Source organism: Lycorma delicatula, chromosome 7 (assembly GCF_047948215.1).
Source record: "Lycorma delicatula isolate Av1 chromosome 7, ASM4794821v1, whole genome shotgun sequence".
Lineage (NCBI taxonomy): Eukaryota > Metazoa > Arthropoda > Insecta > Hemiptera > Fulgoridae > Lycorma > Lycorma delicatula.
Genome location: NC_134461.1, coordinates 138,689,825 through 138,708,925, shown reverse-complemented (window position 1 = coordinate 138,708,925; position 19,101 = coordinate 138,689,825). Strand labels below are relative to the sequence as shown.

The following is a 19,101-nucleotide window of genomic DNA, read 5'->3' as shown; positions in this document are numbered from 1 at the left end:
AGTGAACAAGGTGCTACTTCAATCTTTCAGTGAAATTGCAGAGCCATTAAATTAGGATTTAAAGTTTTTATGTAACTAGTAAAACTAAAAATATTAAAGATTGTATTTATGACAAATTTGGAATTCATTTAAAAATCAATAAACTCCTTTCTTAATTATTCTCTGAAGAAGAGGTTTCAGAAAATGTAATAACCCTAAAAACGTCATCAACCCCTATTGATCTACTTTGTGCTATTGTAAGTGCCTTCCCTTCTATAGAAATATTTTCTGATACAGAAATTTTCCTTCATGTTTTAAGATGACCACAGAGAAGCTTTTATGTAAGAAGGGTGGTCATCCTCATCTCATTATTGCACTCATTTTTAAAAATGTTGGAGAGATTAGCATACAAATTTGTAAGAAAATATCTAGATGAATGTAAAACTCTTTTACCTAGTCGGTTTGGGTTTGGTTTTGCTACAGATGCCAGATGCCCTTGGATAATTTATTTCAGACATCTACTCTTCTCTTGACTGGGATCTAAAGGCAATAGAGGTTTTTCTTTGGCCTTACCAGCCTTAGATGCAATCTATCATCAGATTTTATTAAAGAAGCAAGTGCCCCTGGGGCACCATTCAGAAATTTGGGAGGGGGTGCAATGAGGTACCACGTAATATCTCGGCACCACTTGTCTGATTTTCATGATTCAAACAGAATGTGTATTAGCAGGTTGAGCACTAACTGTTTAACAGCTCAGTTGTACACTCTTGATCGACTGGCTCTTGGTTATATGAAAATTATATAATTTAGCCCTATGTTTTAATTGCATTCGCACATTGTAAAACGTACCAATCCGATCTTTTGCTAAATACACTCAAACCTGTAACTAGCACAGTTGTAAAATATAAACTTATAAAGATTAAAAAGTAGAAAATAAAAAAATATATAAAAAACTTTTAAAAACCATTTAAATTAAATGCACTAAAAGGTAAAAAAAAATTTTAGAACGGTATCTCAGAATGGATCTGACAACAAGCTATGATGGTAATATGTAAGATTATGCAAAAGTCTTAGCTTCAAATTAAAAATTTTTTGTTTTTGCTAATTTTTTCATATGCATGATGAATGGCCTAAAGAGTGGGGTGCTCATGTTTGGTGTTTTAAAAATTTTTTTTACATATTTTTTATTTTACTTTTAGTATTTGAAAATAAGTAAGTTAAATATTTGTGTATTGTTTTATTCAGTTAGGAATTTATTTATTTTTTTATATAAATATAAGACTAAAAATAATTAAAAAATTTATGATGTGAATTTGTTTATTGATTGGAATAAACATTGGTATACAAAAATTAGTTAAATTAAAAAATTACAATATATATAAAAAAAATTATACCATATATATATATACTGTAAAATTTATTATACTTGTCATATACTGTCTTCCATGAGTAACATATTATAACCCAGTGCTAGCTAGGGAACCATCACCTAGATCAGATCTGTGTGCCAATTAGGCTTGGACAAGCTATACTTGATTAGTAGTTAATATACAGATATTTGTATTTTTAAGTTTTAACTTTTTGGTTTGTAATTCTATTTAACTCTAATTATTATAACTGAAATTATAATTTTATACATGTATTATTTACTATAAGTTAACAAAATAAGGTTTTCAGTGTACATCAATAAATAAATTTGTAAAAATGAATAAACAGTAATGCTAATTAATTTTTTTTTTTAATAATGTTAAACTATTTTCTGGCCTAGACATAATGATACACAATAAAAAGTCATATCATCTCGGTATACCCCCTACATCCTACACACCTAACAATTTGTTTTACATATTCCAAACATTACTTTCCTGCACCATTTTTTCCTTCTACCTGTACCTACAACATTAAAGCGACTATTCCAGGATGCCTTAATATGTGGCCTATAAATCTGTCTCTTCTTTTAACTATATTTTTCTAAATGCTTCTTTCTTCATCGATTTGCCGCAACAACTCTTCATTTGCACTTTATCCACCCATCTGATTTTTAACATTCTCTTATAGCACTGCATTTCAAAAGCTTCTAATCTTTTCTTCTCAGGTACTCCAATCATCCAAGTTTCACTTCCATGTAAAGCTACACTCCAAACATATACTTTAAAAAATCTTTTCCTGATGTTTAAATTAATTTTTGATGTAAACTAATTACATTTCTGACTGAAGGCTCGTTTTGCCTGTGCTATTCGGCATTTTATATTGCTCCTGCTTCGTCCATCTTTAGTAATTCTACTTCCCAAATAACAAAATTCTTCTACCTCCATAATCTTTTCTGTTTCTATTTTTAAACTCAGGGGTCCATCTTCGTTATTTCTACTACATTTCATTACTTCCATTTTATTCTTGTTTATTTTCATGCAGTAGTTCTTGCATAGGTCTTCATCCATGCCGTTCATTGTTCCTTCAAATTCTTTTTACTCTTAGCTAGAATTACTATATCATCAGCAAATCGTAGTATCTTTATCTTTTCACCTTGTACTGTTACTCTTTTCTTTCTTTTTCCTGTTTAGCCTCCGGTAACTACTGTTTAGATAATTCTTCAAGAGGATGAATGAGGATGATAAGTATGAGTGTAAATGAAGTGTTAGTCTTGTACATTCTCAGTTCGACCATTCCTGAGATGTGTGGTTAAATTGAAACCCAACCACCAAAGAACACCGGTATCCACAATCTAGTATTCAAATCCATGTAAAAATATCTGGCTTTACTAGGACTTGAACGCTGTAACTCTCGACTTCCAAATCAGCTGATTTGGGAAGCCGTGTTAACCACTAGACCAACCCAGTGGGTTTGTACTCTTACTCTGGATCTAAATTGTTCTTTAACATCATTGACTACTAGTTCTATGTAAAGATTAAAAAGTAACAGGAATACAGAACATCCTTGTTGGACTCCCTTTCTTATTACGGCTTCTTTTTTTTATGTTCTTCAATTATTACTGTTGCTGTTTTGTTCCTGTAAATGTTAGCAATCGTTCTTCTATCTCTGTATTTGAACCCTAATTTTTTTTAAATGCTGAACATTTTATTCCAGTCTACATTATCAAATGCCTTTTCTAGGTCTATAAATGACAAGTATGTTGGTTTGTTTTTCTTTAATCTTCCTTCTACTATTAATCTGAGGCCTAAAATTGCTTCCCTTGTCCCTATACATTTCCTGAAACCAAATTGGTCGTCTCCTAACACTTCTTCCACTCTCCTCTCAATTCTTCTGTATAGAATTCTAGTTAAGATTTTTGATGCATGACTAGTTAAACTAATTGATCTGTATTCTTCATATTTATCTGCCCCTGCTTTCTTTGGTATCATGACTATAACACTTTTTTTGAACTCTGACGGAAATTCCCCTTTTTCATAAATATTACACACCAGTTTGTATAATCTATCAATCGCTTCCTCACCTGCACTGCGCAGTAATTCTACAGGTATTCCGTCTATTCCAGGAGCCTTTCTGCCATTTAAATCTTTTAATGCTCTCTTAAATTCAAATCTCAGTATTGTTTCTCCCATTTCATCCTTCTCAACTTCCTCTTCTTCCTCTATAACACCATTTTCTAATTCATTTCCTCCGTATAACTCTTCAATATATTCCACCCATCTATCGACTTTACCTTTCGTATTATATATTGGTGTACCATCTTTGTTTAACACATTATTAGATTTTAATTTATGTACCCCAAAATTTTCCTTAACCTTCCTGTATGCTCTGTCTATTTTACCAATGTTCATTTTCTCTTTCCACTTCTGAACACTTTTCTTTAACCCACCTTCTTTCACTAGTTTGCACTTCCTGTTAATAGTATTTCTTAATTGACGATAGTTCCTTTAACTTTCTTCATCGTTAGCGTTCTTATATTTTCTGTGTTCATCCATCAGCTGCAATGTATCGTCTGAAATCCAAGGTTTTCTACCAGTTCTCTTTGTTCCGCCTAGGTTTGTTTCTGCTGATTTAAGAATTTCCTTTTTAACATTCTACCATTCTTCTTCTACATTTTATACCTTATCTTTTTTTACTCCGTCCTCTTGCAATGTCCTCCTCAAAAATCTGCTTTACCTCCTCTTCCTCAAGCTTCTCTAAATTCCACCGATTCATCTGACACCTTTTCTTCAGGTTTTTCAATCCCGATCCACATTTCATTATCACTAAATTATGGTCGCTAACAATGTCTTAGTTGATTTCTAAATCTTTGCTTAACCATGATAAAATCTATCTGATACCTTGCAGTATCGCCTGGCTTTTTCCATGTGTATATTCTTCTATTATGATTTTTAAACTGGGTGTTAGCAATTACGAAATAATAATTCATGCAAAACTCTATAAATCGGTAGTTTTCCATTGCTTTCAGTTGCGCAGTATACAGAGGATTGAGTAATGCTGATATGGTCGTTTAAGTCATTCTGACCCTATGCCCTTAACAACTACTGATAGAGCTGCTACCCTCTTTCAGGAAACATTCCTTAGTCTGACTCTCAACAGATACCTCTCTGATATGGTTGCACCTTCAGTCCAGTTATTCTGTATCACTGAGCACTCAAGCCCCCTCACCAACGGCAAGGTCTCATGATTCATAGAGGGAGACCAATTAACTAAGAAGTAGAAATTAGACAAACATACAGTACACAACAAATAATTTAAAATTAATTTTTGACAAAGTCTTTATTAAAAGAGTCACAGAAAGTAATGTTTATTTTAGTTTTTTTGTAGATAAAAATAGTAATACCAGTAGAGTTCTGGGTAAGACAGTAAACAAGTCTGATCAGATACAGCTCTTTATGGGCTGGTCTCACTCAACTAATTATCAGCTAGATATAACAGTAAAATCTAAATTCCAATAACTATATAAGTACATTTCTTGGCTGATATGGATTACTGCATACAAATAAGTTAAAAAAATTCCAAATGGTAACTTTGAAAGTGTATTTCCTTCAATGATGGTTTTTTTTCATAATATATAATAGGGAATATAAAAATAGGTTGCATACAGTATGGCTTGTCAGACAAAGTATTGTACCAATTCAGTTTTGTTCAGCATTATTTCAAGCAATTACAAAATCTACACTCCTTTTCTACAATACTGATTGCAGCTGATATGTCTGCATTATTTTTACTACCTTGTACTAAGTAAAGGTCGTATTGTGATAGTGAAAAATTTTGATTTTCAGATTTCAAAGGAAATATCCATTCTGATTAGTTTTGGCATACATATACCTGACCAAATCAAAGGAGCAACAAGATATATGGCATGACAGAAGTGCTGTTACACAATATTATTAAACTATACTAACTTCCAAAAAATTATTGAAGTAAACGTCTGCATTCACACTTATATGTAAAATTATTTATATTAATTTCAATAATTAAATGTTTTAGTATACTTAATTCATATGGGAGAGATTTATATAAAAATAAATTGTGATAAAACATTAATTTCAAATAAATATATTATCAATTATTTGAATCTAAAAACAAAATTTTTTTCTTACCAATTTCTTTTCATGTAAGCAGCAGCTCTATTACCATATAATACAGCACAATTAGGATAACGACATATTGTTTCGTTATACAGACTAATAGCATGACTGAAAACTCCATTTTCAAAATACATATTTGCCTGAAAAAACATAAATATTCAAAATAATTTTAACCAGCAAAAATTTATTCTATTATTATTATAGGTATTCAAAAAGTAACGCAACCTTATGGGAAAATAAGGTTAAGTTACAAAGTAGCTGAAAGTGACCTCCAGTATGCAATTCACATATAATTGAATACAATGTTGCATGCTTATGTTGTAACGCTTGTTGAGGAATTGCAACAACACATAGTTCAATTTTGCTCTGCAATTTGGGAATGGTGTGAGGATGAGTTCTGTAAGCAGCATTCTTAAGGTATCCCCATAAGAAAAGGTCAGGAGGGGATAAATCAGGAGATGAGGGAGCCAAAACCCTTTGAAATCACTTTTCCATGAAAACACTGATCCAAGAAAGCCATAGTGTTGTTGGTTGTATGAGTCAGCTTTGTCCTATTGAAACCATGTGTACCCTATCCGATCTGTAAGTACAGTGTTTACAAATTGTTGCACCACCTGTATATAGTGTTCACTGTTCACTATACCATGAAAGAATGATAAGATTTGCCTACATGACATTGCATATCAAACACCCACTTTTTGTCCATGCAACTAATCTGGATTTTCCATACACCATGTGTACTCATGTATCCATCAAAGTGGAACCATGCCTTGTCAGACCGAAATCAGTTGTCAAGTTCTTCCCCATCTGGCGTAACATAAAACATGAACCACTGACAGAAAGCTACATGTTTTCCAATGCTTGCAGGTAACAACTCATGAACAACATGAATTCTGAACGGATACATCTTTAAACGCTTGTGTAATGCCTTCTGAACACTACCAATGGAGAGACCAGACTGACTAGATAGGTGTAGCACAGACTTCTTGGGACTAACAGAATATGCAGCTTACAAGTCCATCAACTTTTCTGGTGTTAGCACTTTTGGTCGACCACTTTTGGCTGAATCTGTTACATTACCTATCTCTACGAACTTGTCATACAGCCGTTTGATGGAGGACTTGCTTGATACATCCATTCCATACTTTTATGTGAAGGCAATCTAGGTCTGGCCATAACTGGCACATTTAATGTATTAGGAGAAAATTAATATTCTCTGCTGCATTATGTAACCCATTATTTCTCAATTAAACATGCAGCAAAAGGAAAGATTCTTTCATAAGGTTGCATCACTTTTTGAACACTCTGTACTATTATTATTATTATTAAAAAGTATAATTTTGCAAATTCACATAAGAAACTTATTGCAAATAAGAGAGTAAGATAAATAAATGTAATACAATCTTGGAAATAACTGGATCTTTGGATTGAGGGTGCTATTAAGTAAATAATTTATATTAGAATTAATACAAAAGTAAAAGCAGATATTCACTTTAAACAAGGAGTGTAAACAGTTTTAAGCCTGTGCCATGTCTGCAAAAACAGGTTATATACCTGTTTCAACATTTTTTTGTTTCCAGTGTTGTTGTTTGACCACCGATCCTAAAATTATTACAATATAAACTTCACTTTTAAACAAAGCATGCGAAGAGTGGCTGTTCCAATGCCATCTTAAAACAGCAGTACAGTGAGACTCGCTAACTGAGCTTGGCAAACGGGTACTTACTGCCAATCAGTTGCAATGCATGCTTACAAATATGATTCTAGTTATCCAGAAATTGTAAAGCATTTGAAATCCATTAAAACTTAAAATCCATTAAGAGTGGCATGAGAGAAAAGATACTCTCATGATACTTTTCATGATTACTTTTCCATAATTTATACATTATTGAAGGTAAATAATTTACAGTAATAATGGTAAAGAGAAAAACAAACAATCTCTCAAAAACTTTCAAGGAAGACTACTCCTTCAAAAGAAATTTTTAAAACTCAGAGATTACAGCAATAAAAGTAAATGCAAGAACAAATAAAATGAAAATGTTCTGTGTCGGTGAGAATATAAATTCAGTTATATGTATTATAAAAAAATAGGGCAAGTACTTAAAAAATTAATAAGTCTAAAATAAGGAAGAGTAACTTCTTAAGAAGAGAAAGTTTAATATAATGGATTACTTATGTAATTCTATCAGCTCATACATCTGTTAATCAGGAAACTATTTCTGCAAATACATTATCAGAATTTTTTAATCAATGAAGCAACAACTGTATGAAACTAGGAAAGAGTATACTAGGAACCGTAAAGGAGTTCTTAGTCAGCAGCAGATTATTTTATAGATTTAGAAGACAAAATGTTATGTAACATTAACAATACTAGATGAAGCTGCAAGTACATGTTTCAATTAATTAAGATTACTTTAACACATGTTAATTCTTAGCTCAGCTCATCTAAAAAGTCAGTTTTGCTTGAATAGGCCTCTGCTGGAAACATATGCCATCATGGGCAAGTGTAGCCAAAAAAGAAAACAGTATTATGCTTTTAAGGCCCATAATATTACTGTTCATAAAAAAGGATGGTGAGTGGGTTTGTTTGTTGTATGTGCTCACATTTTTATTTTAGCTGCTATTGGCACAAAGCAGACAACAAATGATGGTGCACCATTCGGCTGCACGCAATGCACAGATTCATTTATCTAAAATTATATTTGTGTTTTGGGGATAAAAAAAGAAAACACTAGGGTTAGAGCTGTGTTAAAAAATCACAAGTCAAGAAACAGCTAAAAATGTTTAGGATTTTGAAGCTTAGGTTGTAAAAGTTTTTGTTGTTGTTGTATGCTAAATTCATGAACGTTATTTAGTTACTACTGACAAAAACATTTAACAAAATCATGTGTAATTAAACATAAACCATGTAACATTTTTGTGGTGAGCACACCTTTTTTCTAGTGCTTAATAATATTGTTTTATGAGAAACAAATCAATAAAGAGATTTATCAAAATATTGCAATTCGATATGAATTTTTGGACAATTAAGTTCACAAAAATATTCAAACAACTTCTAGGAGAAAACACCATTAGACCACTCTATAGCAGGAATTTTCTGAACCTGCAATAAACATGAAAAAAGAGGAATAAAAAATTAATTAAAAGTAATTAACTCTGGGTAAAGAGTATAGAATATTTTTGAACAATTACATATATGTAATGCAGATCATGCGCTACATTCTCATGTTAATTAACTACACAAGCAATACAATACTTACAGTAAGTTTCATATTTTCTATAACTTCTGGCAATTCTTGCTTTTTAGAACTAGGAGAAGGTTGAGGTGCCATATAACCATTGCTACCACTGTGAAATCCATTAAAACCATTGCTATAGCCATTTGATGTGCCACCAAATTCTGTAAAAAAAAGCTTAACAATTATTTCAATACAAATAAATAATTATAAAAATACTAATTATATGATACATCTACTATATATGATATGTAACTGTAACTAATTATTTAAAGTATGGAAAATTATTATGCACTTCAACTGTACTCTATCTTATAGATTTTACACATCTTGTTCACTTTGCATCAAAAGAAAGAATCAAAACAAAACCTATACAATTATAAGAAAGCAACTAATTAAAAACTGTTTATCTAAATACCACTACCAATATCATTTCATTTGTAAACACCATTTACAATATCTTTTAGTCTTTTTATACATATTATTAATATTCTGTGGTATTAAAAGTCTAACATCATATTTTCCCTTACATTAGATTTGCTTTACCATCAATAGTCTATAGTACATCTGAACCATAAGTTACAGTATTGATCTAGCGATTAATGATGGGAATAATAATTATTATTAGTTTCTTTAAGATTATATTTTTATTTCTTACTGATTAACATTAGATCTATGTGATTGTTGTTCATATGAACTATATTGATTTTTTAATGGTACGTTGTAGTATGCAATTCTGTAGTCAAACCTATTTTCTATTCATGAAAAGTTTTAAGTAGAATAGATCTATAAAAATAGTTATGCAAATTTAGGGACAAGAATGTCTATTGTATAGACATAGAAGAATTATGCTTTGTATAGTTTAAAATTCGAGTGACAATAAGGAAATTTAATAATTACTATGTGATTAAGCCTTAATTACATGATTCTAATGCAACGGAAATGATTTTATAGGAGAGATAGAACACTCCTCTACTTCTGGACCATTTAAATATGAAAAAGCAATTAGTATGAATAAAAATCTTCCAAACAATAACCCTTTTATTTTTTTTGCCAGTTTAGGGTGGCTTGAATGATACCGGAAATAATGTGGGATACATCAACCAACTGTTGCAGAGGAAAGCCAGTCCAGTAATGAAAAATGCCAAAAGACATTTTTAAGAAAGAATTTAAAATAAAATTACCGAAACTGAAGACTTCTGATTCAACTACTGATTTATTTTTTATGAAATAATTAAAAACTGTTACACTGTTTATTCAAAGCAAGCAATGTATCAATATTAATAAAAAGTATTTTTCAAACTTTTACATCATTTCAAACTTACTGTGTTTTAAAAAAGTGACAGTATTATTTATATTTTAGAAGTGTAATATTATTGTAGTTTATTAAAAAGGTAAGTTCAGTTATAAAGAATTTTAAAGTGAAAATCTAAGTGCATTTTAAATCATCATCATATAAGTATGCCTGATATATTAATTTATTGTCATTATAAATGTATGAATATTATTTTATTTAAAATATTTGGTTTCATTTATCAGGATTTTTTTGGTTGTTTGATACTATAAATGAGTTTTAAACCAAAAAATTCAGCTTTTATGTAACTATCATTGCATAATGTAAAATTCCTTATTATCACGTAAACTTGCAAGATTTATCTCTTTCTATCTATTCTTGAATCTAAAGAAATGGCTCATTGTATCAAATTCTCTAATAACAGTACGTGTCAAATTTTCTAAATCGCTATTTTGAATATTTGTATAGAAAATGTGAAATAAAATTGCGTAATAGGCCTAAAATATTGTTACGCTAAGTGCATTGAGGTTAAGGGAGATTATACTAAAAAATAAACATAATTCAACTTCGGCAATTATTTTTGTTTAGATTTACCTAACTTAGCAAATGGCTATTTTAATTTTTATAATAAAAGAAGTATTCTGAACATTTTTTGGTTAATAGTGTTTTTTTCAAATACCAAGTGATCATTTGAAAAGTTATCACATTTATTTTTCAACAGCTATCAGTTCCATCATATTTTTTTTGCAGGAATGTATACCATTATCGGGAGGAACCTATTAAAATTATTTTCAAATGGGTGGAACCCACCCTCTCTCCTACGTTTACCCCAACTCGAAGGTTTTAAATTCGCAACGGTAGCATTTAATTATATTAATTGACAACCGGAAAAAATAATATATTTTTGTGAAAAGAAAATTAAAATCCGCCCACCCCTTCGTTCGGTAGGTGAAAAAACCCATTTAGGGTAGAACTTTTTTAAATTTCAGTCCAACGGGTTAAAACTGTGATAACTATTTTTTAAAGTCCCACAAAACTTTTTTTTTTTTAAATTAGACGATGTGGCTTGTGACAACTTATTGGAAGGCCCTTTGGATGACAAGTAATTTTGTACAAATGAAATAAAAATTGGTTCACCGGTATTGAAAGAATGATTATAAATGTAGTGTTTTTAGGTTACGTTGGGATACAGTGTTACTGACCCAAAGCATTAGGTCGGAAATTGTCCGTTATTCTTAAAAATATGGGCTTTAGGTTTCTCCAACATTGAAAAAAACGTACCGGTAAACACAACATTATAACATCAGTTAAACAATATGAGAAACCAACGATATGGTACCTACTTCTTTGCTGGCAACATGTTGAAAAATTGATTACCTTGTTATAACCGGTTATAATTTTCTGCCAATTATTGGGATCTTAGTTTCTATGGTAAATTTTTACAAATTGTTTTCTTTCATATTGTATAAAATTAGTGGCAAAAAGTATTTATTGTATTTATTTCATCATCATGTTTGATTTAAACTGTTGTAGTCTGTAGTTAAAATTGGCTTTTAGTTTATTATTGTTCTACCATTTGGCCTTAAATTTTTTGTCTTTAGTAAATTTGTCTCTCTAAACTGACTTACAATCTGAAAGAAAGGACTAAACTAATGGATTTAAATACGGAGAACAAAATGAATGTTCTAGAAATGTCCAAGCGTTTAATGAACGGCATCAAATAAAAAGTTTCACACTGTTACATTTTAAAACCTATAAAAAAATTCCAAGAACGGGATCTGTCATGAATAAGAAACATGCAGGGCATAAGGTTTTAGACGAATTAACTCTGGTTGAAATATTGGGAAATGTAGTAGCAAATCCTTAGACCTCAGTTCGTAAAATATCCCGTGAAACTACATTATCCCGTTTTCAGTACGTTAAAATAGAATAAATTTTTACCGTATAAAATTCAAGCGCATCAAGCACTGAATGAGGTTGATTTAGATAGATGCCAATCCAATGGAATATAACTAAAGCGACTTTAATAAAAGGAAATTGTGAATTTTAACAAAAACTTTATTATTGTTTACAGGAACAAGGGAACCATTTTGAACAAATTATTTAAAAATTGATACTTTTATTTTATCCAGGTAAAAAAAAAGTGTAAAACAAGGATGTTCCCTATCTCCGTTAATTTTTAATCTTTACATGGATCTAGCAGTTAATGATGTTAAAGAACAATTTAGATTCAGAGTAACAGTACAAGGTGAAAAGATAAAGATGCTACGATTTGCTGATGATATAGTAATTCTAGCCGAGAATAAAAAGGATTTAGAAGAAACAATGAACGGCATAGATGAAGTCCTACGCAAGAACTATCGCGTGAAAATAAACAAGAACAAAACAAAAGTAATGAAATGCAGTAGAAATAACAAATATGGACCGCTGAATGTGAAAATAGGAGAAGAAAAGATAATGGAGGTAGAAGAATTTTGTTATTTGGGAAGTAGAATTACTAAAGATGGACGAAGCAGGAGCGATATAAAATGCCGAATAGCACAAGCGAAACGAGCCTTCAGTAAGAAATATAATTTGTTTACATCAAAAATTAATTTAAATGTCAGGAAAAGATTTCTGAAAGTGTATGTTTGGAGTGTCGCTTTATATGGAAGTGAAACTTGGACTATCGGAGTATCTGAGAAGAAAAGATTAGAAGCTTTTGAGATGCGGTGCTATAGGAGAATGTTAAAAATCAGACGGGTGGATAAAGTGACAAATGAAGAGGTATTGCGACAAATAGATGAAGAAAGAAGCATTTGGAAAAATATAGTTAAAAGACGAGACAGAGTTATAGGCCACATACTAAGGCATCCTGAAATAGTCGCTTTAATATTGGAAGGACAGGTAGAAGGAAAAAATTGTGTAGGCAGGCCACGTTTGGAATATGTAAAACAAATTGTTAGGGATGTAGGATGTAGAGGGTATACAGAAATGAAACGACTAGCACTAGATAGGGAATCTTGGAGAGCTGCATCAAACCAGTCAAATGACTGAAGACAAAAAAAAAGAAAAAAAGTGCGTTTCATTTATTATTTCGTAAGAACACTTATTGTTAAAAACCTTCCTAACAGAATTAACTAATAAATGATTTAAACTTTATTTTTTGATAAACAATTATTCATTTATGAATTAATTTTTATTTTATTATTACGTTTCTGTGGTAACTTTTTGGACGCTTTTAGTTCAGTCGATTGCAATAAAAACAGGAGGTGCTCATCTAGATGTTACAACAGCTCTAAATTCAAAATTTCAACATCCTACGGGTAATCGTTTTTAAGTTATGCGAGATACATACGTACGTACAGATGTCACGCCGAAACTAGTCAAAATGGATTCAGGGATGGTCAAAATGGATATTTCAATTAAAATCTGAAAATCGAAATTTTTCGCGATCACAATACTTACTTTACTTCGTACAAGGAAGCAATAAAGTTTATAAAAATATAGCAATATAACAATATATATATATTGTTTATAAAAATCAAGATTTATTTAAATTTTATTATAATCATTCCTATATAATAGTCGTTATTTTACCTCTTGCTAATAGAGTTCTTTTTAGGAGGTTTATATAATGCAGCTAGCTGTTAATGCTTGATACTAATTTGTAGCCTTGAAGATATATCTGAAGGATTTCTCTGTAACTGATGACTACGATTTTAACGCTGTGTATTAATAATTTAATTTGGGTTTTTATTCCTTTTAGTGATATTTTATCACCGGAATGGTGTCCATTCGTATTTTTTTGGCACGTAATTAGTTTTTCTAAAGCAGAAGCCGGGTTTTTGCTGCGACTGTAGTAAACAAAGAGGCCATTACTCCCAACCCCCGGCTGAGCGCAATGCACCTGCCACGGTTTCTCAGGGAAGTGATTCTGCTCGTTTTTTACGAATAGTTACCAGTGCCTTAGTTTTAAGTGAATGTAGCACTGTGTAAGTATTATTATTATTTTATTGCCCAACTGTTGTAAATAGAATTCTATTGAATAAAGCTAACAATTTAGTTATATTTTTTTATCTTCAATACGATCTTGGTTATTCTGAGTGCAATTATATTCAAGAATGGCACTGAGATCCTCAAAAATCTACAGACTTTTAGACAATGATTTTAGTGATGCTGACGATGACATCGGAAGAAAAGCGTAGGACAATTTATTTACTTATTCCGGTTCGGATAATAAGAACCTTCGATCTAAATTTTGAATAGATCTACTTTCTGTTTCAATAAACGCTACAAAATCAAACTTACGTATTTTCCAACCGGTAGTTCTTGCAATATGGGCAACACTATTCCAGTTTATTATACACTTTTGTTATAGATTCTTTTATCACATCTATGGTAAGAGTCCATAAATAAAAATAATTTTAAAAATAAATCAGAAATATTTACATCTTTAATATCAATAGAATTTTCATATTAGAATATTTCAACTTTACAATTACAAATACTAAATAAAGTAAATTTTAAATAGATCTACTCACTGCTTTAATGGAGCCTACACAAATGTTACAGAAAAGTAATGTTATTAACCAAAGTATGAATTCAGGAAAGTTTTATATAATCTAAACCGCAGAATGGAAAATTTCGTAAGTGACTTTAAATAATTTTTGTATATTTTGAATTAAAAATATTTTTACAACACATCTTCTATATAATTATAAAAATAAGCTTTTTTGTGGAATTTTCGTAGTCTAAAACTGCTTTTTACCAGATGAATTGTTGATAGGAACGTACTAATGTAAAACCATAACTATTTCACAATCAGATCATTATTAATTATGATCTCAAAATAAAAGTTACTAAATACAAATTTAAAAAAATCAAACTTACATATTTTGCAACCAATGTCTGTTGCAGAAAAAGCAACACCTTTTTTGGTTTTTACACACCATCGTTACTGCTTCATTTACAATATCCATAACAGTCTCTGAGATAAAGATTTTAAAAATAAATCAGAAATATTTACATCTTATATATTAAAAGATGTCTACTGTGCAATTACAAAAATACTAAAGAAAATGTAGTAGTTAATTTTAAATACGTCTACTTGATATTTTAATAGAAGCTACAAAAAGCTTTCAAAAATGTGTAATTCTGAATTCAGGAATATTTTATATAATCTAGACATCTCAATCCCCCCCCCCCCCCCGAGGGGAGAAGATCCCGCCTCGAAGCGTGTCAGGTCGCTACAAACCGTTCCTTGCCAGTAATGGCTTTAACGGAGGACATCTTCTTGCCCTCAAATTGTAACACATTCCACAGTGTACAGCCCGGCCACGGGGAGATGCCACCGATGTAGATGTCCCTCGGGGCATCTACATCGGTAATTCGTCACGAGAGATAGTATTGAGCTCTGCCTTCCGAAGAAGACAGCTGACACCTAACCCTACCACGTTGCCCTCAGGAACTAAGCAAAAGCCCAACTCGCGGAGAAGAAGACCCCGCGCCTACCACAATCAGCCTAAACTATACTACGCCCCTAGTGGATAGATGCATCAAGAATGCCACGACAGCATATCTATCAGCAGATTCAGTCACCGCAACGGATCGTAAAGAATTCAAGCGATCGGAGTAAAGCCGCAAGAAACAATAAACCAAGTCCCAGAGGTCCTAAAGTTTGGTCCGTCGGGAGCTGAGTATAACCTCTAATCTCCCACTACAGCTCCAGTTAGGAGGGCTTCTCGGATTACACCCTGGTCGATCCCAACCGATTTCACCCATCACCCACATTAGGTGTGCACTCCGATCAGACAAATCGCCATGCTAAAGTTAGTAAATCGTGCACGGGGAGCGAACCCCTCGAGCACAACCTCCATTGAAACTAATCTGGCCGAGGCCGGTGCCTAAGCGCCGGCCTCGGCGCTGACCTCTGGCCAGTTAAACTGCCTGGGCGGTGCCCTAGCCACCCGAGAGTCCTACGGGACAAGGCCTCGCAAGCGCCAACACAGGTACGAGAAGCCACAGGCTAGTCAGTAATTATACAGCAGCGTAAGCTGCTAGGATACCTACACTCTGCCAGGCCGACACCATCAAGAAAATGCCGCTACCCAGACAAGTCTGGGACTGAAAAACCTACCGCCAGATCCACCTATGTCCAATGCGGAATCGACTCTGCAAGCAGAGCAACACCAACAGAAACCTGCGGTCGAGAAATAAAACCGCCAAAGAAGCGATTTGGCTTCGCAGTAAGAAAAATACAGCCTTCCGCATCAGAAATGAGGTGGATCATTTTGAAAGAACAACTAAACGACCTGGCAGATCGCCCAACTACAATGAGCGGTGTTGAAAAACAACACCGAGACTCCAGCAACTATCCTAACTGTGTGCAAACACAATACCCCAAAGAAGGATACTAACAGTCCTTACTGTTGACCGAATGCTTGCACTCTTTGCGCAACCTTTTACAGTTAACGGATGATGGAGCCTCGGCTTTCTGCGGACAGTCATCGCGCTTGTGACCTTCCGCGCCACAGTGCGCGTAGACTGACGCATACTTACAGAATTTGGCCCTGTGACCAAAACGACAGCACTTGAAGCACCTTTACACATCAATGTACTCCTTAATCCTACAGGAAGTAAAATCGACATACAATCTACCCTCAGACACAAATTTTTGAAAGAGACCAGCGCCAAGTTCAACAACGCCATGATACCGCTGAGGCTCACGGCGGCCGGTCTTGAAGAGTAGCCTATACTCTTTTGCAAAAGCAGTCTCATCCAACTCGGTGTTCTGCTCCCTCACGAGAAACAAAACCTCCTTATCAGAAAACCGCCGGTCAATGTTGTAGACAATGACCCGCGGCCTACGCTTGCGCTTGGGGTCGACCTGGACCTCAAGCTTTTTCGCCTCCGGAGACTCCTGGATGACTCGGACTGTCTCCTTGTCATTCGCAACCACTACCAGACCCTTGCTGGTCTCTTTGATTTCCCTAATCTTGAGATACTTTCGGTTACTACGAAGAGCAACCTGAAATTCCTCCTCGAGTTGTCTACTAGTTTTAGTAGACACCTCAGGCTGATTTACAAAAAGAACCTCGGGCTGCTTGGAAGCCTGACTAGCCTCACGCTTCCCTTTAACAACATCGGCGAAACGCCTTTGCTGCCTCGGAGCAGGCGTCGGGACACTAATAACTTTGACCTCAGCGGGCTTTGAGGCCAACTTCTCGTAACCATCTGCCAAGGCAGACAGCACACCCTTAACATGCCGCAATCGGGCAACATTCTGCCCCTCGCACTAGCGCTGACGCTCTTAGGACCTTCAATAAAACTGAAGAGATAGTCTAAGCTCTGTCGAGCAGCCGCCAGCATAGCCTCGGAGCTCCCAGGTTCTCCCTGGGAAGCCACGAAATCCTCCACCAAAGGATCATTAACACACTCCCGAGTGGGAACCCTAACCATCTCTACCTCAGAGAGCTCACTCTCCGAGCAAAAGGGAAACAGTGAAACCTCCGCTCTCCTCTTGCGCCCAGGCCGAACTACCAGCTGGTCATCTAAACCGGCCAGAGATACCCTAGCCTGCCTACTATCGGGTCGAGACATACTCGCTGTCTTCCTTCTACAAGAAACTCTGGGCGAATCCACGTATGTGAGCGAGCCACGGACAGCTGGGGACCTTCTTTATTCCCCTGTCACTCTTTGTACCTCTTAGCCGCTTCTGGATCGATCGAGTGCAATACGGAACACGTACGGCACAAAACCACGGGTAACGGCCCTCGCTCTAAAAAGAGCGCAAGCAGGACTAGGGAAAGCCAAAAATATTCCCTTGCTTGTAACGGGGACTTACAACCAGAAGTCGTTGCCACCTTTCAGCCCCGATGAGGCAGGTACGCGTCGTATAAAACTACTCCGATCACTTCCCAAAGAAAGTGAAATAATGAGTCTAACTTGGAAAGCACTAACTGTGATCTCAATAGCTCTATTCAGTAAGACTGAAACCACTGGAAGGTCCACACTCGACCGGCAGCCAAAAAACACCAAATAGCAATCTAACCACAGTACTCTGGACGCACTTCAGGAGACCAGAGTATCTATATAATCTAGACATCTCAATTCCCCCCCGAGGGGAGAAGATCCCAGCCTCGTAGCGTGTCAGGTCGCTACACCACCCCCTCCGTTCCTTGCCAGCAGTGGCTTTAACGGAGAAAATATATAATCTAGACAACAGAATTTAACATTTCGTAAGCGCCTTTGAATAATTTTTGTGTATTTTGAATTATTAAAATATTTTCACAAAATATTTTTTATAGCGGTATAAAAGTACGCTTTTCTGCAAACTTTTTATAGTCTAAAACTGCTTTTTATTAGAAGAATAGTTAGTAGGAACATACATACTACTAAAGAAGTAGTAACACCGTAACTTCTTTCACATTTCGATCAGCATTAATTCTAAATTACATAGCAGAGTCTGTTGCAGAATGGGCAACACGTTTTTAGTTTGTTATCAAACAACATTATTGGTTCTTTTACCATAATATGGTAAATAAAAGGGGAATTTTAAGAACAAGTCAGAAATATTTATAACATAAATATCAATAGAATTTTAATATTAAATGATTCCTACTTTACAATTAAAAATACTAAATAAAATGAAATACTAAATTATAAATAGATCTGCTTACTATATTAATAGAAGCTACAAAATTAAACTTACATATTTTCCAACCAGAGGCTCTGGTAATATGTGCAAAACCATATCAGTTTGTTATACACTATCGTTATTGCCTCTTTCACCGCATCTATGGTACAGTCCTCTGAAATAAAATAACAATTTTAATAATAAATAATAAATTCCCTGCGGTGGAAGAAGTGAAAGTGTCATTTGTACGACTGAACATCATCCGTTTTCAAAAGGTTAGTATATTGCTACGCGACAATATATATTAGCTAAGTAAAAAAATCTAACGGGAAACGGCTTCTTCTTAATTCTCCGTAGCGAATTCCTAGCCGTAACTCGATAGAATCTGTTTTCGGACATACGTTAATAGAACTTTTTTTCTTAATTTCAAGCTATAGAATCGGTTCCCAAATT

The 19,101-nt window shown here is 33.7% G+C and overlaps 1 protein-coding gene across 2 annotated transcripts in view; it reads right to left on the bottom strand.

The window, feature by feature from the left end:
- The window catches only part of LOC142327728 (WD and tetratricopeptide repeats protein 1-like), a 37,564-nt gene extending 18,741 nt beyond the window's left edge, over positions 1-18,823 (bottom strand). For both annotated transcript variants that reach the window (XM_075371015.1, XM_075371016.1), the window contains exons 1-3: positions 18,724-18,823; positions 8,762-8,901; positions 5,514-5,641 (exon numbers count right to left, since the gene is read on the bottom strand). In XM_075371015.1, the coding sequence (XP_075227130.1) occupies positions 5,514-5,641; positions 8,762-8,833 (200 nt within the window). In that variant the 5' untranslated portion in view covers positions 8,834-8,901; positions 18,724-18,823. The remainder of the gene's footprint in view (positions 1-5,513; positions 5,642-8,761; positions 8,902-18,723) is intronic.
- Positions 18,824-19,101: the final 278 nt, after the last annotated feature.